Source organism: Parus major, chromosome 4A, assembly GCF_001522545.3.
Source record: "Parus major isolate Abel chromosome 4A, Parus_major1.1, whole genome shotgun sequence".
Lineage (NCBI taxonomy): Eukaryota > Metazoa > Chordata > Aves > Passeriformes > Paridae > Parus > Parus major.
Window position 1 is genome coordinate 16,103,779 of NC_031772.1, and position 28,000 is coordinate 16,131,778.

Sequence of the window (28,000 nt, forward strand, 5' to 3'; positions counted from 1 at the left end):
AACTCTGTGTCTATGTCCTCATCCAAGCTAGCAGCTCAAATCCTTCTGTTTCTTGTGAGCTGAGACAAGATACCCTGACATTTAAAAGATCTCCCCAGCCTGGAGAGCTGCCTCCTTCTTTTACTTATTTTTCTTTTCTAAGAAAAATTGGGAAGCACATCCGAAATGAAGTGATAATCCTATTTTTGCTCCTTTAATTTTGAAACGGGCTATTCTTAAATTATAAAGTCTTGTGTCAGATACCCAAATTGTGGTTAAGGAAGGAGGCGAACGTGTCTGGCATTTTCCAGCACACGCGTGGCCATATCCAACCTAAAATGAGAGACGCCAGCCCCGAGAGGCGGTGGGAGATGTCGGCGAGCAGAGGGAAGCGTGGCTGAGCCCGGCAGCCCGTGTCAGGTCTCCAGAGGTCAGACCACGGCGCTTTCTGTGTGTTTGTACATCTCCCCTCCTCCCTTTCCCCCTCTCCATGTGTATTTTGTCTCCTCCTCCCGTGCGTGCCTGTCTTTGCATCTCCACTCTTCTCCCTCCCTCCTCCGGATCGATCGCCGGCCGAGCTCTCCGGAGGGCCGGGCACTTGGTGGGCTCGTCCTTGTTCCCCGCTGTGTTTTGCCGAGTCAAGGGGATCTCTTTGGAGGCTCGGCGAGATGCTGCTCGTGGTGATGTGATCGCATAGCAACACAGCAGCCGGGGCGGTGGAGGAGGAGAGGCAGCGGTGCTGAGGCTCAGCATGCATCCCTGTCACAGGGACTCCTCTGCTGATTCACACGCACAGCCCCTCTCCCCGCTGCCCGCTGCCCCCGCGCCTCAGACCTGGCGGACTCGGAAGGTAGGCCACGACAAAATTTGTTTCCCACTCAGATCCTGGCTGGGCTGGAAAAGGGGGAGAATTTGGACAGCTGTTTTAAGCTCGGAAATGCGCTCTTTGGGGGTGTCCCTTGGCAGCAGCGCTGCCCATGCATGTGCGGGTGAGGAAACTTGCAGAGAAGAAAAGAAGGGTGTCAGGGTGAGAGCAAGAGAGGTGGCCAAAACCATTTCCACCAGGGAGAGGCTAGGCACCGGCTAGGGATGCGGATTCCCGAGGCAAACAACAGTCTCCAGCATCCCGGTTTCACCGGCTTCGATGCTTTTCACATTGAAGGCTTATTTACCCTGGCAGTGTTTCCGCCTGGGCTGAAGGGCTGCTCCGGGCAGGGTGCATGGTGGCCTTCTAGCATCTTCCTGGGAGGATCAGGCAGCAGGGCAAGGCAGGGTACCAAAGATTCCTCACGTAGTAAGCAAGGATCAGCCCACAGTCCTAGGTCTGCCCTTTCCATTCACTACCTTACACTGTCCAGCCTTGCTCCTTTATGTGTCCGCCCTCCCCTCCCCCAGCTGCTCCCCAGCTCCTTTCACTCATCTTTCCTCCTCCTCCTCCCCTCTCAAGGGCTTCTATTGCCACCACTGACCTTCCCTTAGATGCAGGCAGCCCTGACCGACTGCAGGATTGCCTGCAGGCAGCACAGGACCTTTCCTGCTCCCCAGGGCTCAGCACTCTGTCTCCCTCTCCCTGCCAGACAGGACAGCCTGGGCTGTGGTTTCTCAAGATTAAGTGCCACCGATTTTTTACAGGTCCCCAGTCCAGCCTGTATCCTTCAGCCTTCCCTCCAGCAGAGCATCACAGCTGTGGAGGTCCACTGGTGGAAGTGCCAGCATTGTATTTATGGGCTTTTGATGCTGAGATTGCCCATGTGTGGTGACAGGGGTGCAGAACAATTACTCTCACACCCTTGAATGCCATGGTTTCTCTGTGAGAAACCAATGTTTGTTTGTATTTTGGGGTTTAGTGCTGAAAAAAAAAAAAGTCCAGTAATATTTTTGTCAGTTTGTTTTCCTTGTTGTTCCCTAATCCAAGGTCCCTCAAACCTCTCCTGCTGCTGCTCACCTCTGTCTTGGACCTGTGAGAGTTCTCACTTGATTGTTCTCATTAATGGCCTTTCCTGCCTGACCACAGTGCCCTTGTTGAGGAAGCTGTGTGAGGTCCCAGCCACAAGGTTCAGCTGTGCTGGGAGGGTTTCCATTCTCCTGGCACCCGTGTGTGGCTCGTGTGCCTGCTGTGGCTCTGGTGCCATCTCACACCCTCCCCTGCCAGCTCCCCTGCTGAAAGCTGCTTTCTCTGCTGCTGGGGGAGTTGTCCAGGCAGCATTCTGCAGACAGCAAGGATGTGGTGGCACTCTGGAAAGGAACTGGAGCAGTCTCATTTTGCAGCAGTGTCCAGGAACGTGGGTGCCTGGAGAGCTGGGAGGGGAAGCGTTGGAGTGGGTGCTGTGATGGGATGCTGTGTTCAGGTCCTCTCTGGCAGCTGAAGGAGCTGAGATGAGATGAAGACCATGTTTCTGGATTGACACCTGAGACAGATCAATGCTGCTCTCTAAAACTGGCCAGCACTGTAACTGTGAATGGGGCTGCTCAGGTTGGAGTGGCTCTTTGCAAAACTAAACAAAGTGAGAGAGGAAAAGGATTAAATGAATGGGCTCAAACAAAAAAGTCTTGAGTTCTGGAGACATGGTGAATTTCTGAATATAATCATGTTTTGAGAAATATATTCAAGGCTTTCACTTAAGCCTGGATGTCTATGATAAAAGCATAAAAGGGGAATTATGAGTCTCATTAAATAAGACATACTGACCAGAAAGAATTCAGTCCTCAAAGAAGTCTCATTTTCATAGGTGTATAAAGATGAAATTGATCTTTTCAGAATTGAGCCAAAATAGCTCCCATTTTCCTTTGCTGTTTCCCTTTGCATAGGAATAAGGTCACTCTGATGCATCTCAAGTAGAGAAAGGAAATGTGACTCCATGGGGCACACAGCCTGGTCATCTAATTCATGGCCTCAGAAGGCCAGAGAACCTTGTGCTTTGGCAGGGAGTTTATAATAAAGACAACCTTGGGGGCAAGGCAGAGTGTTGAGTTTGGAGAAGCAGGTGCCAGCTTTACAGTGAGAATGAGAAGTGCCAAGGAAGCCAGGAGTCAGCAGCATTACCTTGGCCATCATAACTGAGAGTGGGTGTGCTCTTCCCACTGTTGCTGATCACTTACACAGTGTGGCAAATGGGTGATGTGCTTTTCACAATGCAGCAAAACTTGTTTGCTGCTTCCAGCAGCAGGGAAGGGAAAGTTCAGGTGCTTAGAGGAGGAAGGCAAAGACAAGGCTTGAGGTTTTTACTGGTTTAAATTGACAGGTTCAGGGGCCACGTTTCTGAAGGAATGCATTCAATTTTTCTGCTTGGTGCAACCTTGTTTCAGTGATTTCCCCCTGTGCTGCTGTCCCTTTTGGGAGCTTGCTCCTTGCCCTTCTCCTGATCCTTCTGTCTGCCAGGTCTATCAGGCAGTAGCTTCTCTGTCCAGCACTGCAGGGCTGTGGGCTCACAGCTGGCTCCTCTGCCTGCTTGAGTCATTATTTCAGTACTTTAATCTGCTAAGAGATGGAGAGAGTTCCTAGGAAAAGTGAGGCTCGGAGAGAACAACTTAGAACCCAGCTGGGAGTCTGAAATGACATGCACAAGAAATTTAGGTTTTTCAATCTTCCTTAAAAAAAATCCCATAAGTTATTTTTGAGCAGAGAGAGGGCTAGTCAGTTCTGCATGACCATGTTTTGTGAGCATACACCCACACTCACCTGGTGAGGTGGGGACATCATCATCACAGTTTCCTAGTGCAAAGCCAACTGGTGAAATTTTTCAGTTTGAGATTTTGTGAATGTGTGTATTCTGCTGGAAAAATGGGGAGTGAGTGATCCAGGGCAAAGGATGCTGCTTCCTTATTAAGATGTGTGGCACCTGTTTATCCATTGAATTAAAATAACATTTTGGTTATGAGCTCAAAGTCCAAGTGGCCATTTAAGAAAGGAGCTCATTAGATGTGAGAGTCCCCATTTCACTCACCCTCAGTGAATAACACATCTTCTGTGCTGCTTGGTCACTACCAGATACAGCAAAGGTTTTATGGTAATTCTTATGGACAGGTGCTTAATTGAAGCACTCTTCATTTTAATTAATAAAGGGGACCTGGTTCTTTGGTGGAAGTGCAGTGTGAAGCCCAGTGGCAGCTTTGGTTTCTGGGATTTTTAGCCCTCAGATGATGGGGTTGGAAATGCTCCCACATGTGGAAGATTGCTGATAGTCCCCTTTCAGGGTACTCAGGAGCACATAACAACCAGGAGGATGCTGGGATGATTTTTTGTGGGAGTGTGTTTGGGTATCTATTCTGGCTTTGTAAAAGGATGGAGATTCAGGGCCTGTGCTCTGAGAGGGAACTGTGTTGTTTTTGTGTTGATCCCAGTGGGACAAAGGTTGCTTCTCTCTCACCAAACCTTGACCAGTGGGGTCTTGGGAAGTAGGTCATCTGGCCCATGATCTCAGGCTTAAATTATTTACTTACAAGTGCAGAAAACAATTTTTGCTGAAACAGGATGTGTTTTTAAGCTGTCAAGGGAGTCCTGCTGTCTGTCAGCCTGGGAATGCTGCCTTTGTTAACATCTACATGGCAGCTGAATTCTGAAATATCCACAAGCCTCCCACCTTTCCCCTTAAAGGACACTGAACATGCTGAGCTAAAATGTTATTACTTCTCTGTACAGTAAGTTAAACAACAACAAAGTCATTAACATTTCCAGCAGCAGGGAACATGTTTGTATTTCCAGTCTCCTCATGGGATAAAGACTGAGCTGAGCTGCCTTGCTTCAAGATGTTCCCATATTTTTTTCCTTATAGGCTGAGATCTGAAGTGGAAAGTTTCAGAAAAGTATGTTTAGGAGGAAATTAGCAATTCAAAGCATAAACCATGTGATTGAGAGACCTCTTGATCTATATGCTGTGTTTGCTGCTGTTATGTGTAGTAGAGAGCTGGAAATTCAACATCTGACACTACATTCTACTTCCTGTGACAGGTTTCTAACCCTGGGGGTTGCCTTTAGCTGTGGAGGGTCAGCTGCAGTGTGAATTCCCTTGACATTTGGGAGAGTTTGGATGTGGGTTTGTATCAGGAGGATTTCAAACAAATGCAGCAAAATTGGAGAATACTGAGCACCATGTGCACTGGTGGTAAGCTGTCACCTTGCCTTTGGCTGGGATGGAGAAGAGGTGTTGCAGGAGCTGGGACACAGGCTCCAGCCAGCCAGGGATGCTGCTGCAGCAGGTCTGTAAAGCAGAGAGAGCACAGAGCTCCCTGAGTGGAGCAGTGAGCTCTGTGACAGAGCTGAAGCCAAGCTGGTTGAGCAAAGGCTATTCCAGCTGCCTTTGTCAGACTGCCTGGGAAGCAGTGAGTGGGACAGGCTCTCCAGCACTGAATTTGTAACAGCTACAGCTCATGTAGGAAGAGGCAAAAGGCAAATATTTTTGTTTTAATACACTTTAATGCCCAAGCATTCAGCTGTTGAAATGTAACATCAAGATTTTTGGCATTCTCATTTTTCAACTAGAGGATCATCAAGGTCTCAACTGTGGTAGTGGTTTGTGTACTGAAGTGTTTGCTGTAACACAGCACTGTGGAATGTGTACTGCTTCCTTTCTTAAGGTGTACTGAGAGCAGAAGCAAGTGTTGGGTGTTGTTCATGTGGGAGGATGCAAAGCAGCACCAGGTAACAAGTTGTACCTGCTCCTTCTGAGGACTGATCTGACCACCTTTGTGCCTGGAGTGGGACCTCCAGCAAAGATCAGGTGAGAGGCACCAGTCTCAATCAGAGATTTCCCTTCTTGCTGTCTCCACTGTGAGTGCAGTGCCCCAGTCCATGGTGACTCTACAGCTGCTTCTTGCAGTGTCCACCTGTGGGAATTCTCCGCTGCTTCTGCTCGCCTGAGCCTCGATTTTTGTTCTGCTTGCACAGAAGTGTGCCCAGGGGACCAAGATCACTTTATATCCATTTGAACAGCCTGACCATGTTGTTCCCTTTGCCTTCCAAAGGAGGATCTCTCCAAGTAGAGGTTTGGAGTAGGCTGTGGGGATGATAGTTTTTGTTGTCTGCACTTAAATCTGGCTTCTATGATGCTGAGCCTTGGCTGTTGTGTGCTGGGTCTCCAGCACCAACCTAAAGCAGAGTGCAGAAACTGAATGGTGGTGTGGGAGAGGCAAAGTGGATCACAGGTTTGGCTCTTGACAGTTACAGAAATCAGGCAATAGGAATTTAGCCAGGAAGCATCCACAAAATCTCTACTCCACATGCTGCAGTGCCCAGACACAGAGCTGTACAGAAGCACTAAAGTAGGAGTGCCAGAACTGGAGCTGTTTTGTGTGCCTCGGCAGAGAAGCAGAGCAGATCAAGAGCGTTTCTCCTTGCCTGGTTCCAGTAATAGCAGGGAATTTGGCAAGGGGTTATAGGGAGCTGTTGGCTTGCCTGCAGACGTGCCTCTCCGTCTGGTTGTCTCTCTCTCCCCCTGAATGTCCTCCTTTTTGCTGGCTGCTGTGCAGTTCAGCCAGTTCCACATTATCTGGCTTGCCTACCTCTGGGCTTTGTCTTTGCTGTTGCAGAGTGTCAAAGGGCAGCTGAGCCACTGCCCTCCAACCTGCTGTAGTGTTTGTGGCAACAAGGTATTGCACAGGATGTGACTGGGTGGTACCCTTTGCTTGGCACTCAGCTTGTTCTGTGACTGCTGCCTTGGACAGGCTTTAGTTCCCCGTGCCATCTGTGTCCTGATGGGCTTTGTCATCCCTGGAGGAGTTCAAGGAGCCCAGCACTCAGGAGGTGCAGCAATGGCTGTCCTTATTTCCATGATGCTGGCAGGGAAACCCTCCACGTCCAACGCATGGATACCTGCAGGACAAGAGTTCCCCAGCCCTGTCTCAGAACTGCACCTGCCCTGTGCATGCAGATCTGTCACTCAGCAAAATGCAGTCAGAGCAGAGCTTGTGACCGTCCCAGTGCTGCTCCTGTCCTGCGGTGCTGGTGGCAGGAACGAGGGGCCAGGCTGTGCTGGGAGGACTAAGAGCAGAGAGCCCCTGTGTGTGTGGTGGTGGAGGACTGGCTGAACTCGTCTGGACAGCACACATCACTGCAGTTTCACTGCACTGTGACACAGAAAAACCCAGGCCTCAGGACGGCAGCTACAGTGAGACATCACAGAGCCTCACTGGCAAAAGCCATTGATTTCCCAGTCCTGGGGAACAGCTCAGTGGCATCCCTCTGTTAGAGGCTTTGAGGAAAAATAACTTTCCACACCCTGAGAATTATATCTCAGCTAGACTGAGATTCAGAGGTCATTTAGAGGAACAGAGTTCAAATTGCACAAACACTGGAGGGAAAAGGAGGTGGTGTTACTTTCTGTCAGAAATCTTCTCTACCCTAGGAGTTGGGTGTGGTGAATTCGCCCCAAGAGGCTAGGGGGCTTTGAAGACCCTGGAATTCATAATTATTAATGTGGGTCTCATAATCCCCTCATAATCCCCTGCCTGCATGGGGAGAGGAGCAGGGATACAGAGCCTGCTGCAGTGTTCATTGGTGCTAATGGGCAGGAGAGGGAGAGGACGAGACCTTGGATTGTCAGCTTGCTGGAGAGCTCAGCACAGGCTGTTCTGCTGGAAAATGAGAGAATTATGGCTGTAAAAATCACTAAGAGATTAAAAAAAAAAAAAAAGTCATAACAGAATAATCTCTTAATGTGTGTAATTGAAGGGAGGGAGGCAGTGAAAGCTCAGGCAGGGGTGTGAGGGATGTGAGTGTCAGAGATGGGCTGTGCACATAGGGCCGGGGGGATTTCTCCTCACCCCTCTGTCCAGCGTGGCTGCTGTCAGTGCAGGATGTGCTGCCTGCTCCTGCCCTGCCAGAGCCAAGCAGGAACATTCCCAGCTGTCCAGCTGAGCTGGGTGTGAAGGAGCCAACAACCTTCTTCCATCAGCATCACTCATTCCCCTGAAAGCAGCCCCATCTCCACACAGACATGAGCTCTGTCTGCTGGAGCAGGTGATTTTTACCTTCTAAAAGCAGGAAAGCACTCACCAAGTTTTCTCTGAGCTTTATTTTTCATGGCTTTCCATAAAGCTGAGATGGTGCTGGCAATGAAATAAATCCTTATTTTAGCTAATTTAGAGTCCAAACAACAAAACCCAGCAGCATTGTGACCAGAGGTTGCATTTCTGATCTGAATAGAACAGACTGATAGAATAGTCAAGGGGCCACTGCTAACTGGTTTTTACAGGTCATGTAGCTCAAAAATGGGGATAATGAAGGGGATTTTATAGCTCAAAATGAGCAAAAACTCATAAAAAGCTAGCTCACAGTATGAGATACATGAAGCTGGGGCTCTAGGCAATTCGCCTTCTGAATATAAAAGGAAAAAATATGCTTGAAGATGTTGTCTCTTATGGAGATATGTCTGTTCTGTCTAAACATAAGTTCTTCTGGATTAAAAACCGTACTGTACCGCCTGCTAGGAAGAAAGTGAATGTTATCTCACAGATACAACAGTGGTCATGACAGTGAGATTCTTTTTCCCTTCCTTTAAACCCGTGGGCACCTTGTACAGTTCAAGAAACCCAACCCTTTCTAAAAGTGCAGTATAACCTATGGGACTTACTAGCAGTGTATCAATACAGCAAATTGCATAGCCAGGTGGAAAAAAAGAGTTGGATGTTTATATGAAACAAGACTGCAACACTAGAAGTATATTAAATTAAAGAATGCTTCCTTTTAGTCTGCAGCTGCCGTGGAGGCAGCACTCCAGGTGGCTGGGCCAGCTCTATGAGGAGGTGCAAGCTGACCCAGGGACTCTAACGCTGCTTTTCAGGTGCTCCATCCCCATGACCATCAGTTCTGATGCAGCCCCTGGTGATGCAGGAATGGCTCTATGTCCTCCCGCGATGTCCTGAGTGGCACATCCCGGACCAGGCGCAGCACAGCAGCACTGCCCGCCCGCTGTCTCAGGTAAGAGCTGGCTCTGGGAACCTTTCTCTGGCAGCTTTTTGCAGAGGTTGCAGATTGCTGTGGGGCAAAGCAGGCCCTCTGTTCCTGGTGGCAGGGAAGGCTGTCAGCTCCAGCCCCCCGTTGGCTGCACTTCAGGAGAGCGTGTGCTCTCCTCCAGCTCTCTGGCTGCAAAGTGTTTCCCAAAGTAGGGGAAGAGAGACAACCTGCAGAGCTGGATTTCAAGGCTCTTTCATTATGAGGAAGGAGAGGCTACTGTTAACAGCTCTTATGTATTTGGTTGGGCTATTTTTTTTCTCCTGGAAACTTGGAAGAATGTCAGCTTTTGGTGAAAATGTAGGTTTTCTACTCTTCCTGGCTGCAGAGAGAAGCTTGGAAATAAACTCCTGGTGGATGCTGAAAGGAGAGGAGGAATCTGACCTCTTGCTAATCCAGTTATATTGAGGGACAGATCTTGGTCTCCTTCCTCCTTCCCCAAGGGTCTCTGAGCCTCAGGCCAGGCTGCTCACCAGAGGGGGAGGGAAGGTCTCTGGGGACCCCTGGGTAAATGGCAGAGCAGAGTGAAGAGCAGAAAGGTGTGCTGGCAACTGTCTGCAAAGCTGTCTGTGCTCTGCATGGAGCTGCCTTGAGGTGGTTTGGCACCTCTGGTGTGGGGAAATGCTCTGCCAGGCCATGGATCCCTCTTTGCCAGTTCTGGTCCCAGGCTACCTCTCACCTGACTGGACACTGATGGACAGTGCCAAAGGTTTCCCTGGGCACTGGCAGTGAGGTCCCAGCTCTGCCTTTTCCTTTTTTGCTGTGCTTCAAGAATGAATAGCAAGGGCTGAGCTGACCATCAGCCCGGACCCATTCTGCCTCAGGGAGCTGGGATCTGCAGCAGGAAGGCAGAGCTGTCTCTGGAGAGGCTCCAGCATGCAAGGCTGAGGCAGGGGGACAGTCTCTTGGTGGCTGAGTCAGGGTTTCTTGGCCCCAGGGTGGCTGTTACAATGCTGCTGCCGGGCCAGTGCACGGGTGGTTGATAAACAGCCTGGCAAATGAAGTGAGGAGGGAGAGGGAAAGAACAAGATGAGCAGGGAAAAGCCTTCCTGACCTGCCTGAGCAGTCCAAGCCTCTGTGAAGGGATCAGAGCCCTGTGGGATTTGCTGGGAGAGAGGAGGGGAGTGGGAGCAGGAGCAGCGTTAATGGCAGCTCCCCTTGTTTGAAGGGGCTGCTGTTGCCATTTAGGAAACAGCCTCCCTCTCTTGTCCTTGCTAGTCCTGAAAGCTCCTGGCAGGCTGCAGACAACCTTAGCCGTGTCCTGGCCTCACTGAAGCCCCCTCCTCCAGTGTGGGAGCTGCTCTCCCATCTCTTGGGCCCGATATGTGCTGAGGACAGGAGCTGGCTGTGCTGATCCCACAGGGAGGGACAGCACCCATCAGATGTGCAAGCAGGGAAGGAGGGGAAGAGAGGGAGAGATACTGGGAGCTTTTCTTTCCCTCCCTGTAGGTGGAAGAGAGCATGATAAAAATTCTGGGCGTCAGGACTGTGGGGGACACAAGAAGCCAGCCCAGAGCTTTTTGGCAAAAAGCAACTATTTGCACTTGGTCCAGGCTGGCATGAACATCTGCTGGTACCTGACACTGTGCTGGGGCACGTGGGGGACAACAAGGGCACCTTTGACTTTTTTGGGATTAGATCTCAAGAACCTATTTACCTTCTGGGTCACTGAGGCTTGATGGGATGATTTCCTGGATAAATCCCTTCCCTGGCAAATACCCCTGTCTGCTCTGGATGTGCTCCAGCATCTGAGCCAAGCTCTCTGCTGCTCATCCCAGCGCATCCCCTTTGCCCTGCCCTTGCAGGGATGGATCTTCCCCAGTGCCCAGGGCGATGACCCTGCACACACCTGGTGTCCCACCTGGGGTTGTCCTGCAGCGGGCACATCTCTGCCCGCCGTGTGCTTCGAGGGCAGCCACGGGGTTAAGGCAGGTTGGAGGCCGCTGGAATGCCGCTGGACAAAGCTGGGATTGAGGCTGCCTGTGAGGCACTGCCGCCCCCCTCCACATTCCTGGGGGGTCAGTGGCCAGCTCTGCCGGGCACCCGCTGCCCTGCTGGCTGCTGCCGCTGGCAGCCGGCGGGGCAGGAGCGATGCTGCTCCTCCTGCGGAGCTCCGGGGCTGAGCGCACAGAGATGCACTGGCCACAGCCTGCGTGAGTGTTCCGTGCCCGAAAATAAACCTGTTCCAGGCTGGAGGGGGAGTGGGGGTCCAGGCTGCTGCTGCTGGGGCTCTGGGGAAGGGATGCTCAGAGGGAAAGCACTTATTTCTCCCTCTGCTCGCTCGCAGGGGTTTTGTCCTAGGGACGCAGATGTTCAGCACCTGCTCTCTGCTTGGTCACTGCTACATGATTATCTATTGGTCTTGGGAGTTACAGGCGTGGTGGGCTTTTAATTTATTTAATAAGGCTGGGAGGACTGTGCTGTCTGCAGAGCTGTGCTGCAGTTGCACCCAGGTAAAGCTGATCCCTTCCTTCGGTATTCCCTGGGGTAGAGGGGAGGGCTGGAGCATTCCCTGGCAGTGCCGTGGGACAGACCTACTTCAGTGCCAGGAGCACCTGCACATGCAGAGTATTGATTTTCCTATGTGCAAGCGGCAGCTTTAGCTCGAGTGGATCATTATTCGTGCCCCCAAGAAGCCTGTGAACTCTGTGGGTGATGGTTTTCTCTGTTTTCTTCGTGTTTCTGGAGTGGCAGGATGGGAAGGCAGAGAACAGCCTGTTAGATGTTTTTAGATGAATCAAACTTAGCACCAGTCTTGGCGATCATTTGATTTTTCTCTGAGAACTGGTGTGGAGGGGGTATTTTTAGCTGTGCAGCCAAATTCCTTGTCTGGTTGTTTTCTCCTGCCTGTTGTTTTCCTTGGCTTGGCTGAATCGCTTCTCCAGACACTTCCATGAGCCCTTGGACAGCACCAGTGACAAGAATCTACTCATTCCCCTTGGAAGAGCTGCTGCTTTTCCCCCAAGGCAGCTGCCCTTATCTGGCCTGTTGTATGCTGTTTAGAAAGTACTAACACATTTAATTATGGTTGATTAAGCACCTGGGGATAATTACCTCAAGCGAGCTCTAATATCAAAGCAGCATTCGATCGAAATGTTGCCGTTTCTCCAACACAGCTCATTGATGTCTCACTTATGGGAAAGTGTCCACGTGTTTTGCTCAACAAACTGTGTTTTTTGGAGAGAAAATCCCCTCTCACTCACTGAGTCCTGTGTGAGGGGCTTCTGATCCTGCGTGTTGCTGTCACCAGGACGTGAAGCAGAGTGCTTTGTGAGCAGGGGCATGATACAGCGCTAAAGGCTCAGGAGAGGATTCCAACAAGGATTTGTTGTCCAGGGATCAGAACCCAGTTTTTCCAACTGGACGTGCTCCCCTTGTGTGGCTGGCTTAGGATTTGCTGTCTTGTCTCCGTGGCCTTTTGCAGCACCCTTCCCACGGCTGCTCATTCTGGAGAGCTGCGGAGGAGAAGCAGCATCTGTGGAGGAGAAGTGGCTTCTCAGATTTGCCACGCAGGCAGGGAATATCCTGGAGCCTTTGTAGAGGAGCAGGTGGCAAGTCCCAGAATTGGGGATGGCAAAAATGATGTTGGCAGATCCCCTTGGTCCCTAGGAACAGCAGGATCAGCCTCCTCTCGAAGCACAGCAGCTCTGTATAACATGGGAAAAATCATCATTAGCCCTGCAGGCACTGTGACACATAAGGACCAGCTCTGGCTTAGCAGCTCTCTGTGAGATAAGCTCATTGCTGGATAACTGAGGAGAACAGGAGATGTGCAGCAAGCCCTCCCTTCAACCCTTGCCCTTAGCTGGCACTGCATCCTTCTTCCAGAGACAGCCAGGAGCTGCTAGCAGACCACTTAAGGAGAAGACAGCTCCCTTGAGAGCTGAAAAGCCAGTCAGGGTTAGGGCAGAGTGGGGTGGGTGTCTCCAGGTGAGTTCCCATAGCACCAGGCAGCAATCTCTGGATGCAGCGTGGTTCTGTTTCTGCCCAGGTTGAAGCCTCGCAGGATGGTGCAGGACCTTCGTGTGTAACCCCCCGGGCTCCAAGCAGTGCTGCCGGGCCCCAGGCCCCTCTGGAGATGAATCTTTGCTGGAACGAGATAAAAAAAAAATCCCACAGCCTTCGGTAAGAGTCCTGCCTGGAGCAAGCTCCAGGCTGGCCTGGCCTTCCAGCCCTGCCTGCTGCTTGTGACTGTCAGGAGGTTTTTGAACTTTTTTGCTTGATGAACCACATGAATTCACAGTGACCTTGGCTCAGCTCCCCCTCTGGTCCACAGACTTTTGAATCTCCTTTTGCTGGAAAGCATCTCCTCTATTTCTACCCATCCCATCCTCTCCTCCCTCCTGCTTGCTTTCTGCTGCTCTCTCTATCCTCTGCCACCTCTGCAGTTGTCTCTTTTTGCCCCAAGGCTTTGCCTCCACCTCCCCTGTGCCTTTCCTTTCACTGGGAGCCCTCTCCACTGCGTGAGGGGAACATGCCTTCCAGACTGTCAGAGTTTGCATCTCCACAGCCAGCATGACAGAGAGCTTAACTGGGGCGTGTTAATTGTCTCCTGCCTTAATCCAAGGCTCCTGGAAGCTGCCCAGACATGTAAATGCCATTCCAAGCCCCCCTTGCTAGCCAGAGCAGTTCTGACCCACAGGCAAACACAGAATGAGTGTCCTCTACTCTGGGCTCCAGGGTGAGGAATAGCTTCAGTTTCTTGTCCCCGGTGCCTCCATGCCTCACCCCACCTGGCAGTGCAGCCTCTCTGCTGGCTGGGGGTCATGCACAGCCCGTGCTAAGGTGTGCTACCAGTCCCTGAGGAGGTCCTGGGGGTGAGCACCCAGCCATGGTGCTGTGCTTCCCCTCCTCAGGGAACCTGCTCCTCTCCTGTCTGTCTGTCTGTCATCTCACTGTCCTTGCTGTCCTGCCAGGGCTCGGCTGGAGGCCTTCTCTGACCACAGTGGGAAGCTGCAGGTGCCTCTCCAGGAGATCATCGACTGGCTGGGGCAGAAGGATGAGGAGCTGTCGGCACAGCTGCCCCTGCGGGGGGATGTTCTCCTGGTGCAGCAGGAGAAGGAGACACACGCGGTGCGTTCCTCGTGCCTCCCCTGTTCTACTGTGATGGGCTGTGCTGGGCAGCCCTGCTTGGGACCCCTGCCTCGTGTCACTGCCATGCCACAGCCTGTGGGTGCACCACTCCTTGAGTGTCTTCATCTCTGCTTCCTGAGAAAAGGCAGAGCCCATCTGGTTTTAGACAATAAACTCAAGTTGCAGCCTCAAGTCACCTGCAGCTGGCAGTGAACCCTGTCATTTGTAGTGGCTTTCCTGTGCCCTACCTCTCACTGGCCTCTGCTTTTGGGATCCTGGAGCCTGAGAAGGCTGGTTGATCTAGGGGCAATCCTGTGTCTGGGACATGAGTGATGCCTGCAGGAACACGTTATCATCATATCTGAACCTGGGGTACACCTGGGCAGATCAGAGTTTCCTGCTCCCATGTTCACAGCATTTTCTTCTCACTGCCAGTGGCTGTTGGGCTTTAGTTGTTTTACCTTGAAAACAAAATTTAAATGTTTACTGCTGCTGTCCCTCATCCTTGCTGGGGCTTCCCAGGTGCACACACAGCCCATCCAGCAGACAGCACTGGTGTGGGAGCTGTGGTTAAAGGGAGGAGAGGACATACAAGACTAGCATGCCTCTGAAGTCTTCCCTGGCAGATGTGCTGCTTTGAGGCATCCTGCTGTTCCTCTCCTTGCTCCTGCAGCAGCTGGACCTGTTGCTGAGCAGCTGCTGGAAGGGTTGTTAGCGTGGCCATGCTTTCACTGGATGAGTGAAGAGCATCTCCAAGCAGTGCATCTGAAAACACCATAAATAAAACAGCTCCTCTTGTGCAGCCCTGGCTCAACACGCCACTCTGGGCTTGCAGTTCTGACTCCCCAGTCCAGCAAAGCTGCAGGACAAACCTCTGCAGGAGCCACCTTCTGGCAGGTGGTCATTCCTTCCCTGAACTGCAAAAATATTTCTCTTAACACTGACTTCTCTCTGTGCCTCCAGTGAGGTTTGGGCCTTGGGGTGAATAAATCACTGCAGCATTTGGCAAGGGGACAGCCAGGGCACAGCTTTTTGGCTCAGCCTGCTGTCTCATCTCTGTGCTCTACTCTCCAGGCTTTCATGGAAGAAGTGAAGTCTCGGGGACCATACATTTACTCTGTCCTGGAGTCAGCACAGGCTTTCCTTTCCCAGCACCCATTTGAGGAATTAGAAGAACCGACTTTGGAAAGCAAAGGTCTGTGGAGCTCCTCCTTTTTTTGTTCTCTGGTTTCTCAGCTCCTCCTGGGCTGGCCTAGAGAGGGTGGAGGTGGCTGCTGTGGCACAAAGCAGCATATCAGTGCTCTGCCTCCCACCACCGAGCCCAGGCTGTGCCCAGCCCTTTGGCCAAAGGTCAGGCTGGTACAGAGCAGTGTCACTGTCCCTGGAAAAGACAGAGGCTCCTGGTGCAGTCCATGATGAGGGCACCTCATGAGGCAGCACCAGATGTGCTCCAGGGTAGGTTTTTAAAAGGCAGCACAGCTTCTGCCTCTGAGGATAGAGAGGCTAGAGGAGCGAGCTGGTGCAGAGATGGATACTATTATTACCTGTTTTCCTTCCCTTTTTCCAGTTTTCCTTAGATTTTTTTGTTTCTCATTTCCCTGTCCTCCCTCCACCCCTTGCCCCACTCTCCTGTGGGTTGGGCTCTCAGTTTTGCTCCCTGTTCCCATCCTGCTTTGCCTTCACAGATGTGTCTCCCCGGCACCGGATCCAGAACATCAGCCGCTTTGTCTGGAAGCAGGCCAACGTGGCCAGTGAGCTGTGGGAGAAGCTCACGGCCCGGTGTGTGGACCAGCACCGCCACATTGAACGGACCCTGGAGCAGCTGCTGGAGATTAAAGGGGCAATGGAAGAGCTCAGCACGACCCTGGACCAGGCTGAAAGCGTGCGGGAGACCTGGGAACCCATCGGGGACCTCTTCATTGACTCCTTGCCAGAGCACATCCAGTCAACCAAGGTACTTCTGGCTCTGAGAAGGTGCCAGCCTTGGCCGTGGAGGTGATGACAAGCTGCTTCTCAGGAGGACAGAGCTGCTCCCATGGACTGCTCAGTGCAAGGCAGCCTCATTACCTGGGATCTCAGGGCCAAGGCCTCCTTCCCACAGCCCCTGTTCTTTGTGAGGGGAGTGTTGGCCAGCAGTGTCCTGAGCAACTGGTCATGCTGAGCGCCTCATCATGGCACAGACCTCACATAGGTACAATGGTTCAGCACAGCTGAGTCACTGTCCCCTTTTCATTTAGCAGGAGTAATCTGCAGCCTGGTTAGTTTGGCTGGGTGTTTTTCCCCCTGCTAAGACACCCTGTGGGAGGGTTTGTCAGCAGTGGCTTGGTAGCCACTAGCCCACCCTAGCTTGTAGCAAAGGAAAAAATCCAAGTCCCAGCTACTCACCTGCTTCTTCTCCTCTTTCCCCTGCTCTGTGCCTGGGCACTGGACTCCAGCTGTTCAAGGAGGAGCTCTCCCCCATGAAGGATGGGGTGAAAGTGGTCAATGATCTTGCACACCAGCTTGCCATCTCAGATGTCCACCTGTGCATGGAGAATTCCCGCACCCTGGAGCAGATCAACACCCGCTGGAAACAGCTGCAGGTGGGAAGGGGTCAGCAGCAAGCAATACAAATAAACCATGGGCAGGAGGCTGGGAAGGGCTGACACTGCTGAGCTTCAAGGATGATAAAGTAAGGTTTGGCACAGCAGGATGTTATAGCTGGTGTTCCTGGGAGAGGTAAGTGTCAGTTCAGTGTGAGGAAAGAGCCTGGTAAATCTGCAGAGACCTTGGTCAGGAAAAGGCAGTGGGAGGAGTTAAGGGAGAATCAAGATGTGTTAGTGGAGGGGGTCAGTACCAGCTGTGAGCTTTGATGTCTGTGAGAGTACAGATACAGGTGAGCTGCAGATGTGGCTGTGCTGCCTCAGGCTGGGGGAGGAGGTGTAGAGGGTTTAGCAGGCTGGAGGAAGACACAAACACTAAGACAGGAGAGGAAGGAAGAAGCATCTGTGTGCTGGGGCATGTCTGAGGCCACCCACAAGCCTTCCTGAATGGGTCATCAATCCAAAATGACTGTTGGACTGCCAGTGAATTGTTTTTCAATTGTCCAGGCCTCCATAAATGAACGCCTGAAGCAGCTCCAAGATGCCCACCGTGACTTTGGACCAGGCTCCCAGCACTTCCTCTCCTGTACGTGAGTGGATCCCCCTGGCTTCTGCCACGAGGTTGCCTCAGCAGAGCAGCCTGGGTTGTGGTATAGGAAAACAGGGTGCAAAGTCCTTTTGCTGAGCCCAGAGCCATGCATGAGGCTGGAAAAGAGCCCAGGCTGGTGCACAGGAGCCAAATCAAGAGGCTCCAAAAGTTGGCATTGTGCTGCTCACCTTGTGGGACCAAGGGTGGGACGGGAATGTGGTTTCCCTTCAGAGCACAGAGCTGTGACACTCGCAGCAGCAGCAGCTCCCACGGGACACTGGGACTGTGTCAGCCTCAGAGCAAGACAACAGATGGCAGGAAGAGGCAGTCCCTCATATCCCGTGTTAGTTATTTGGAGGCTAAAAATGTGCCTTTTCAGGAGGTTTTCATTCATGGGGCGAGGCAGAGGGATGCTGTTTTTACAGACCAGAGCTGTTGGCTGACAGTTCTCAGACTGCAAAGGGTGAGCAGCAGGTTGTGCTCTGGAGCCTGGGGTCTGTCCTTGGAATACTGAGCAGAATCTCTGGATGTCAGTGGGATTTTCTGGCCTGTGCTTCTCTGCAGACTGTGTTCTCCTATCTGAAAGGAAGAATGACTTTTCCATTTGCTGGAATTGATATTCTACCTGTGAAAAAGAAAAATAACTGAGGGTCATGCCATGGCTTCCATCCTCTATAAAACAGGGTGGCAGGCAGCTGGTATGGGATGAATCCTCATCTTCCCAAGATACTGCAGCTGGCACACAGAGCAGGAATAGCAGGAACAACAGATGTTTGGGTGTCTGAGCCTGGTCATAACAGGCAGTGCTGTGTCTATGTGCCCTGCTATGAGACCTGCCCACTGATGACCACAAGGTTGTGTTGTGCATCATCAAAGCATCAGGGAATGTCTCTTCCTGAGTTCTGAGCTCAGCCAGATACAAAGCCCCTGGCTCAAGAGGCAAGATGTCTCTAACAAGACCAGCAGTCTTGAGCCTTTTTTATAGGCAGCATCCCTTGCCTGCACCGACACCTCCAGCTGGTGATTTGGGAAGTCTTTTCAGAGGCTCCCACCTGTTGGCACAGTCCTGAAGGGCTGGAATCAGAAACAGCATCAGCTTAGAGGAGCATTTGGTGTTGATCTGACACGTGCTTCTCTCCTTGCAGCCTCTGTCCAGGTCCCCTGGGAGCGAGCCATTTCCCCCAACAAAGTGCCATACTACATCAAGTGAGTGTGTTCCCAAACACTGGCCGAGGTCTTCCCTGGCCTGGCAGGATCAGGAATTGGGCACCAATTAGGGGAGTGGGTCAGTGAATGGACTGGAGTGAGAACTCACCTCCAGTGAAGCAGGTCTTCCTCATCCTGGCAGATCCAGGATTTCCCTGCTGGGATGCCCAAGATGAGGGGGAACCCCAGCTGGAAGGAGAGGGGGCTGGCAGCAAGTGGGGATATCCTGCTGTGGGCATCCTTCATGCTGCTGTGGCTGGGGACTGTGCTCACTGGGATGCAGCAGTGTCTGCAGACACTGAAACACTTGCTCCCAGCTCTGGCCAGGTCCCTTTTTTTTAATCTCTCATGGCAGCTTTTGGTTACCAGATTGACTCTTGGTCTCCATCTATTTTGCTTGCAGCCACCAGGCCCAGACGACGTGCTGGGACCACCCAAAGATGACAGAGTTGTACCAGACGCTGGGTAAGGAGGCTGTCCCAGAACCAGTCGAGTAGTCCTTGCCTTTTTGCAGCATGGGGTGCATGTGAGATTCCCCCAGGCCACCTGCTCCCTTCTGTGCCCCAGGGTCCCCCAAAGTAGGGGGGTGTGACCCCTGCCAGGCTCTGCTCCACGCTCTCCTGCGTGTGCTCTGCTTCTGCTGGTGAGGCTGGGGTCTGAGAACTGCGACTGCTGCTTCCTGCCCTGGAGACAAAGATGTTGTGGTCTTATTCTTGTTTTCCTGTGTCTCTGCAGCGGATTTGAACAACATCAAGTTCTCGGCATATCGGACGGCCATGAAACTCCGGCGGGTGCAAAAAGCCCTTCGATGTGAGTGTGGGAAGGGTTTCCCTCCTGCTGGGCCTCCCTCAGTGAGGGCATTAAACTAACACCAGCTTTTATCAGCACATCAAAGGCAGGAGGCACCAGGGGACAGGTAGCTGAGGCTAGAAACCAGGAAGATCAGCCTGGGAAGCTGAGCAAATCCCAGTCTGTGTCAGCGCCTTTCTTTACAGGCTTGGGGTGGAAATGACTCAGGGGCAGGTGTTGTCCAAAGGGATATGAGAACAAAGTGGTCCAGCTCGGGGTTACAAAGCTGTGGGATCAGGCAGGGGGTCACAAAGCAGCTCCAAAGGAACATGGAGAAGGTGTGGATGTAACTGAGAGATGAAACCAGCCTCACTGGCAGGGACAGAGAGGGATTCACCGCTTAAAGGGGAGGGAGGGAGCCAATAAACCTGACTTCTGCACTCTTGGTGAAAACTGGAGGATTAATAGCTGGGTGAATTTAATACAACAGGAGTCCAAGCATCTCTCAAAGAGGTAGCTGCTTCCTGGAAACTGCTGAGGAGTTTCTGGTGGAACTGGCAAGCAGGCAGATGGGAATCTGATAGATGGAGCATCCTTGGCTGCTCAGAGCTTTAGACAAAGCCTCTCACCTAAGGCTCTGTCAAAATTAAGCAGCATCAGGCTGAGGGAAATCCTCCTCCTGAAGTAATTGTTCATGGAGGGGAGGAGGTACAGCCAGGCAGCAGTGGGGTCCCAGGCAGACCTGTGCTCCTTGACATCCTGTGAAAGGGCTGGAAGAAGGCAATGAGTCAGGGCAAGAGGAGGTTGGGTTCTCAAGGAAGTCAAACCCTGGCTGTGGAGCATTTCCATGACACTGTGGTGATCAGGCTGTCCGGTACCCAGGCACATTCAGGGGTGATGTAATGCAAATGGAAGAAAGCAGTAGTTGGCTTTTGCCACCCTGTTAAGGTGTCCATGCAGCAGCAGGCAAGGTGTGGAGAGGAAACAAGGACAAAGAGGAGAGCCCTCATGTGTTCTGCTTTTGCATCTTTGGTTGTGTATCTCTAGCATCTCACATGCTGCACTGTCGCTTTTTTTCCACCCCAGAAAATGACTTGAATAAGTGCTCTTTACTCAAGATATACTTGAGGAAAGGGCAAGGAGGTTGCCAAGGCAGCTTTCCCATAATGAGAAGTTTGGTGGAGTGGCTGTGTAGGAAAGAGGCAGTGAGGGATAGATCAGAGCCATATGCAGTCGTGGGCAGTGTGGACACGAGGGTGGGCAGGAGCGATACTCCCTGGCACAGGAACTGGGGCTTCCCAGTGCAAGTGTAGCAGCTTTGACAGGAGAAGGGAGGATTTTTTCAGAGTGAAGTTACAGTGTGGAAAAGGCACACAATCCCCTAGGTACAGTGAATTTAAATGGTCTCAAAGATGGAAAGACTTTCAGGAAAGAAATATTGCTGGTTGCTGACACAATAGCACGTACAACCTGTAGCTGTAGAAATCTGAAAGCAGAGCAGCCAGGGCAGCTCACGCTGTCCTAGCCCTGTTTTGGGTTTGTGTCTTAACTTCTCACCCATGCAGAGCTGGAAATGGGACTGATCCATCTCTGGGCAGTTGCTTGTAGAGCCTGTGTGGGTCTGTGCCCCCTCACCAGCCCCACAGGGGCCTGGCACGTGCAAGGAGGCCAGCACTGGGCTCTGCACAGAGCCTCCCATGGCTAGCATTTTCATGGCCATGGCTGGACACAACAATGAGGAAGGAAGATCATGGAAAATGGTGGCTCAAGCTGGAGATGTGGTATTTTGGGAGAGGTTTACAGGCAGGAGAGAAATTCTAGGAGCTATACCCATCCTACCAGCATCTTTTCCAACATAGTGAAACTAATACTGCCGCAGGTTAGAGCAGAACTGCATCTCTCTCCTCTTGGTTCTCACCTCTCTCATCTCCCCTCTTTCCCTCTGATCCCTCTGCCTTGTGCTTTCTGTGCAGTGGACATGGTCACCCTGGCCACGGCTTTGGAAATCTTTAATGAGCATGACCTGCAGCCCGGTGACCGTGCGATGGATGTGGTGGAGGTCATCCACTGCCTGACCGCCCTCTACGAGCGGCTGGAGGAGGAGCGGGGCATCCTGGTGAACGTGCCCCTCTGCGTGGACATGAGCCTCAACTGGCTGCTGAACGTCTTTGACAGGTACCTGTCCCTCAGTGTCCCCTGAGCCCTGGGGCTGTCGTGCTTGGGAGGAAACCTCCCTGCTGCTCTTCCAGCTGAGGGGAGGCTGCCTGGCATGTGCTTGCCTTGATGAACCCCCCTGCCAACAAAACCCACTCTGGAACATTTGCCCACCTGTGCAATGTCTTGTCCTGCAGTGGCCGCAGCGGGAAGATGAGAGCTCTCTCCTTCAAGACGGGCATCGCGTGTCTGTGCGGGACAGAGGTCAAGGAGAAGTTCCAGTGTGAGTCCCTTGCACCTAGAACCTGGTGGGAATTCACCTCGGGAAAACAGGAGTGGTTTTGTTTCCTGGCTTAGACCATCTTTGCCCAGGGAGAGCAAAGAAAAAGCTTTCCTGCAGTGACTAAGCTGCTTGCATCATCACCTCTCCCTCCCTCCCTAGGCCTACGCCACCAAGATTAGGAGGCGTTTTTGTAGACTGACAGGTGCTGCAGTGATCTTGCTTGCATGGCACTGTAAGGAACGGTGCAGAGAAGGCACGCAGGAAAGTTATCCAATGCTTTCCAGAAGGAACATACCAAGGGATGCATGGCTCGGGGGGAAGCAGGTTTCAGGAAAGTTGTTTTCCTCACTGCATTTTAACCATGGAACATTGTGTAGCACAGGGAGTACCAAGGGGTTAAATAAAGGGATCGGGCTGATTCACAGAGGACAAGCTAGGCTGGGGCTGTTTAATAAATGCTGTATGTAACCCCTGTCCAAAGAAGACGCTAAACTGGCTATTAGGAGCTGAAAGGATATTGGTGAAAGTTATTTAATCATAGCTCAGGTTTCTCCTCTTACTGGAGCTCTCTGCCAGAGGTGGCCAGTGGGTCCCTGGTGTGGCCCACGCTCTGCTCCCGGTGCCTGCCTGGCGCTGGGTGTCAGCTGTGTCTGCCGTGCCCGCAGATCTCTTCAGCCAAGTGGCGAACGCCGGGGGACTGTGTGACCAGCGGCACCTCGGCGTCCTGCTCCACGAGGCCATCCAGGTCCCACGACAGCTGGGGGAGGTGGCAGCGTTCGGGGGCAGCAACGTGGAGCCCAGCATCCGCAGCTGCTTCCGCTTCGTGAGTGCGGGGCCGCGGCCCTCGCCCGTCTGCAGCAGCTGTGCTGGGGACAGGCTCCCGAGGTGGCAGGAGACCTGCACCCCGCCACGGCTGGGAGCCAGCTCTGAGCAGCCCCTTCCTCTCCCCTCTCCAGAGCAATGGGAAGTCTGCCATTGAGGCATCCCAGTTCCTGGAGTGGGCCAACCTGGAGCCACAGTCCATGGTGTGGCTGGCGGTGCTGCACCGGGTGACCATGGCCGAGCAGGTGAAGCACCAGACCAAGTGCTCCGTGTGCCGGCAGTGCCCCATCAAGGGATTCAGGTAAGGGTTGTGGTACGGGACCCTGGCCCCAAGGGAAGTGTGTCCTCCTGCAGGAGAGAGCCCAGTTTGCTCTGTGCTCTTGGGGGAGCCTGGAGCTCTGCAGCCAGCAGTTTCAGGCTGGGCAGGGCAGGTGACAGCTAAGGGGAAGGAGCAGAGTGCTCTTCTGGGGACTTCAGCCACCAACACTGTGGGTTCACTGTGGTGTTAGAGCAACACAGGCCACCTCTGTCCCTACCCACTGACCTCTTTTGGGCTTTAAACATGTTTTGCTGACTTCCAGTGCTTCCCTATGGCCTCTTTACCTCTCCAGGTATCGGAGCCTGAAGCAGTTCAATGTGGATATCTGCCAGACCTGCTTCCTCACCGGGCGAGCCAGCAAAGGCAACAAGCTGCACTACCCCATCATGGAGTACTACACCCCGGTATGGAGATGGGCTGGGAGGGCTCAGAGCAGGGCTCACTGATGGCAGCAGCCTTGTGATGCTTAGGCTGGTGCAGCCCCACAAGTGGATCCCTTGTGTAGTTTTGTACCCTCGGCGTGCTGGAGGCTGCCTGTGTCCCTGCTGTTCTGGGGCTCTCGTGGTGAGCAGGATGCTCAGTGCTCAGCTTGGCCCCATGACAAGCTTACAGAGCTGCTGTGTGCCCTCCTTGCTTCCTCAGTTTTATCTGCCTCTTCCCCGTGGAGCTCATACCCAGCCTGAGAGGATATTTTATTGTGGGTGCTGAGCTGTGGTCCCCTACTTTTCATTAAACAGGCACCTTTGTCATATTTGTGTCTCTGCAGACCACATCCAGTGAGAACATGAGGGACTTTGCCACGACACTGAAGAACAAGTTTCGCTCCAAGCAGTACTTCAGCAAGCACCCACAGAGGGGTTACCTGCCCGTCCAGTCTGTGCTCGAGGCTGACTTCTCTGAGACGTGAGTTGGCTGTGCCCTGGGTTGTCTTTTGGCCCAGAATGAGATGTGGGTTCTTAGGATGGAAAGAGCATCTCAGCTTGTACAGGGCTCCTGGGGGAGGGCTCTGAGGGTGATATGGCGCCTTGTTCTTGAAGGAATGGAGATTTCAGTCTCTGTCCAACCCATCCCTGGCTCTTCTCAGCCAGGTAAGATCAGCCTCTCCCAAGCCCTGCTGACCAGAGTGCATCTCTTGCAGCCCAGCCTCCTCCCCGATGTTACCACACGCTGACACACACTCCCGGATCGAGCACTTTGCCAGCAGGTACCACCACTGGGCTCTGCTGCCTTGCCTGGGCACAGAGCCTGACCCTGATGGGTGTGGGGCGGGCTTTGGGGCAGATATATGGTCACAGACCTCCCCACCTGCCTCAGTGTGCTGCAGAGGCAAGCAAACCTGCCTGGAATGTGGCTGATGCTGTGTAAATTGGCAGCAAGGACCATGCATTTGACAGCAGATGTCTCGGTGGTGTAGCAACCTCCATGTGCTGTCCTGCTCTTCCCAGTGTGAGCTGCTGGATGGATCCTCAGCAGGCACATCCCTCTGGGTCTTGTTCTGCTCTGTGTCCTCACCAGAGCTGTTTGCCAGCTTCCCACTGCTGCTGCCTTGTGGTTGGTAGTGCCTCTGTCCTTGCTGTGGGAACCCAAAGGGTACAGGGAGACTGTACTTGTAGCTCAGGTCCTAGGCAGGAGGTGGAATTCTTACACTGCTTTCCTTTGCTTATGAGATAGGAGGATGAGCTGATTGCACAGCACCAACTCTTTATTCTAGAGACTTGCAGCCAGAGCAGCAGTGTATTTTGATTTTTAAAAAGGCAAAGCTCTCTAGAGCTTGTACAGAGGGACAGACTGGTGCAGGCCAGGTGGGAGACCCTGCCAGAGAGGACTCTTGCAGGGGCTGCTGCAAGTAGGATGCACTGAGCAGACATTTAGGGTGTCTCTGACCATATCTCAACCTTTACCTCTTCCTCCCAGGCTTGCAGAGATGGAAAGCCAGAATTGTTCCTTCTTCAGTGATAGTCTGTCCCCTGACGACAGCCTGTGAGTTCTCCTTTCCCTTCTCCTCACCTCCTGATGAGTCAGGGCTCCTGGGGCTCTCTCCATGCCTAGCCAGGGTACAGAAATGCTTTCCTTCATTGAGTGAGAGGCTCTTGGGCACCCCCAGCTACCAGGGATGCTGAGCCCCTTTTGAGCTCTAGACCTGGAGCTGCCAGGACCTCTGCTATGAAACTGCCACCCTCCATGCTGTCCTTCCCCAAGGGCACACAAATCCCATGATTTTCCTAATTAAGGTGTTTCTCCACCTGCTGGAACAGGGATGAGGACCAGTACCTGCTGCGCCATTCCAGCCCCATCACTGACAGAGAGCCTGGGGGCAGCCAGCAGGCTCCAGGAAGCCTCAACATGGATGATAAGGGAGAGCTGGAAAGAGTCCTGGCCCACTTAGAGGATGAAAACAGGTAGAAACATGGACAATTCTGAAACTGGGGGTTATACCTGAGAGGGGGGGAAGGGACTGGAGAAGCCTTGTAGAGCTCAGAGTGGTGCCAGGGGATGCTGCTGGGTCTGGAGGTGGGGGTTGCAGATGCTGAGAGGGCAGTTTTGGAGGGTGTCTAAGCAAGCTGAGCACTAAAACTCAGTGAGGGTGGGCTCTCCAAGGAAAGGAGATGACTTCATATTCAAACTATAAAAATATATTCCTTCCTACATCCACAGAACCTGTTCCCTCCTGAACCCCAAACAGGCTGAGGTGAGCCCAGGGCACTCTGTCTTTCTTGTCCCTGAGCCCCTCATGCACAGTGGTATTGCTGCTCTGGACCACACAGGGTGAGGCTCTAGGCAGGGCACACCAGCTCAGGAGGAGGTGATGCTTTCCCTGCCCTTGTTTTCAGCCTCTTGGGAAGTGGTTGCATACCTGTGCACCCCTGTGTGGGGTAGAACCACAGCCAGGCCCCTCTGCAGTGTAGCATCCTGGCCCCTGAGCTTCACAAACAGCAAAGCTTTGTCTGAGTCGTGGGCCAGCCCCGGTGTGCAGCTCCTGGATCAGTTTCTAGGAGGGATTGAGGGGATGCTGACCTGGGCTGTCCTGCAGGATCCTCCAGGGAGAGTTGAGACGTTTGAAATGGCAGCATGATGAGGCAGTGGAGTCTCCAACCTTGGCTACAGGCTCTCCTGAATCAGTGCAAGACCCACGGAACGATGAGCTCCTGGCAGAAGCACGAATCCTCCGGCAGCACAAGAGCCGCCTGGAGACACGGATGCAGATCCTGGAGGACCACAACAAGCAGCTGGAGTCACAGCTGCACAGGCTGAGGGAGCTGCTGCTGCAGGTTGGCTCAGAGCAAGGATGGGGTGGGTTTTGCCACAGCAGAGCTGTGACAATGGCACTAAGGCAGAGCAGGGGAAGCCAAGGACAGAGGATCACAACAACCTTCTCACAACAACTCTTCTCACTTCAGCCTCCAGCAGAGTCAGAAGGCAATGGTTCAGCAGCCTCGTCCTTGGCTTCATCTCCACATCAGTCAGAAGGCAGCCAGGCAAAGGAGAGAGAACACAACACCCCTGACACTGAAACTGCAGGTGAGGTTTGGGCTTGGGCTGAGCCCCTGGCCCCGCTCCCTTGTTTCCATGCTGCAGGAAGCTGCCTGCTCCCTGCTGTCCTGAAGAGAGGCAGGCAGTCAGGTGGATGTCCAGAGAGCCTTTTCATACCCACCTGCCCTCCTTCCTGCTGCAGACGAGATAGAAGCCAAAACCCAGGAAGTCAGCATGTGCCTGGAAGACATAATGGAGAAGCTGCGGAGCGCCTTCCCCAACTCTCAAGGTACTTGAGTGAAATCCTCCTCTCTTACTGCTCCTTCAGGTGAGGTTTTCCCCACAGAGCCCTGCCCTGGTCCCAGCTTCCCTGCGACAGCTGATGACCCACAGTGCTTCAGCCAAGAGCTTTGCTGCTGCAGTGCTGCTGGGACAGGAGTGTGGCCTGGGAATGGAGGAGGAGGAGGAGGCTTCACACCCGCAAGGAGAGGAGATCAGAGCTGCCAAGAGCAGAGACCAAACAGATCCCTGTGATGAGCTGCAAGGCAGCCTCCTGCCCTGCTCAGGACCCTGCACTCCACGGGGCTCCCACCGTGAGGATGGACAGACCTGTCAGCACCACCTGCAGCAACAGCTTTGAGCCAGCTCCTGGCTTCATCCCTGTCCAGACCCCTCTGCAGGAGAGGTTGAGGCCCCAGTAGCCTGGTGAGATGGAAGCAATGGTGCAAGCTCTCCTGGCTGCTCATGGATGGCTCTTCCCAGCAGGGATGGAGACTGGGGGATGTGTGTGTGGGTGGCACCCCACTCAGTGAGGTTTTGGTGTTGGTCATTCTGCTCTTTCCCTCTGTGCTCCAGTGCAGGAGCAGCACTCGGTCTCTTGCCCAGGCTGCCAGAGGGAGACATTGCTTGGTGCCAGCACTAACATGAGGTGGTGGTCTGCCCATGCAGACTCTTGCCCACTTTCTGCCATCCCTGAGCAGGATCCTTCTGGCTCTGCAGCAGCCCCTTTCTAACCAGGTGGCTCTGGGTCCTGCTTTCCTGACCTGTCTATTTCTCTTTCAGGTATGACCTCCCTTATCTAACACCTCCTGTGAGCCAGAGGCTTTTCCTAACCAGCTACCTGGCTGCTTTCCTCCCCCTCTCTCCCTGCCATGCTCCCTGTGCTGCAGCAGCCCTCACACAGACTCCCTCCAAGCTGGTGGTGCAGGATGCTTGCCAGCTCCAGAAGATCTCAGGGGAACATAGGTCATGCAGGAGTGGGACTGTGGGCTCCCCAGCAGGCTGGTTTGGTCACACAGTGGCTGAGCCTGGGTGGGATGGTTCAGAAGAGAGAGCTGAAGCCATGAAAACTGCCTGTCTCCCCTGGCACCCGTGGGCTGCTGCCTTTGCCTGTAGCCCTCAGGGGATGCAGACCTCAACATCCCACTCTTCATTTGTGCCCAGGAGCCTCCAGGTCCATGGGCATCAAAACACTCTTGGAGCCACACAACTTTTAAAATAACTCTTTATAGCAGTAACCAGCTGCCAGCCTTATGGCTTGAACTCTGCCACCCAAGGCTCTGCAGCCAGCCAGGCACATAGCACCAGGAGAGAGTCTGTGAGGTTTATGGAGTAGGGATTGAGTCCATGTTAGAGCTTCAGCCCAGCTAGTAGCCTTATATTGAGAGGGTCTTTATAACAGAGCCTTATTGTTTAATTTGCATATATTTCTATATATTATATATATATATATACTGTACTTAAACACTCTCATGGACTCACTCTATTAAACTCTAATACCTTAAGT

General features: G+C 52.9%; 1 protein-coding gene across 2 annotated transcripts; it reads left to right on the top strand.

Moving 5' to 3' along the window:
• Window positions 1-461: 461 nt before the first annotated feature.
• On the top strand, window positions 462-27,997 carry DRP2 (dystrophin related protein 2). 2 transcript variants are annotated; one of them, XM_015626865.3, is made up of 24 exons: window positions 462-829; window positions 8,757-8,893; window positions 12,918-13,051; window positions 13,843-13,999; window positions 15,074-15,194; window positions 15,685-15,953; window positions 16,435-16,581; window positions 17,089-17,167; window positions 18,316-18,376; window positions 18,780-18,841; window positions 19,112-19,186; window positions 21,139-21,340; window positions 21,517-21,602; window positions 22,268-22,425; window positions 22,559-22,725; window positions 23,036-23,147; window positions 23,510-23,646; window positions 23,882-23,947; window positions 24,658-24,723; window positions 24,999-25,142; window positions 25,775-26,012; window positions 26,142-26,262; window positions 26,417-26,503; window positions 26,637-27,997. In XM_015626865.3, exons 2-24 carry the CDS (start codon window positions 8,786-8,788, stop codon window positions 26,852-26,854), a joined length of 3,015 nt encoding a protein of 1,004 aa, XP_015482351.1. In that variant the 5' UTR covers window positions 462-829; window positions 8,757-8,785; the 3' UTR covers window positions 26,855-27,997. The 2 variants fall into 2 exon arrangements, with proteins under 2 accessions (XP_015482351.1, XP_015482352.1); XM_015626866.3 differs by having other exon boundaries at window positions 463-829; window positions 27,277-27,997.
• The last annotated feature ends 3 nt before the right edge of the window (window positions 27,998-28,000 follow it).

Bases quoted from the DNA above. Each gene is read 5' to 3' on its own strand.
- DRP2 (XM_015626865.3), top strand. From the start codon at position 8,786: ATGCAGCCCCTGGTGATGCAGGAATGGCTCTATGTCCTCCCGCGATGT. The intron at 22,426-22,558 runs GTGAGTGCGGGG...TCCCCTCTCCAG, and splicing joins TCCGCAGCTGCTTCCGCTTC to AGCAATGGGAAGTCTGCCAT. The intron at 23,948-24,657 runs GTACCACCACTG...TCTTCCTCCCAG, and splicing joins ATCGAGCACTTTGCCAGCAG to GCTTGCAGAGATGGAAAGCC.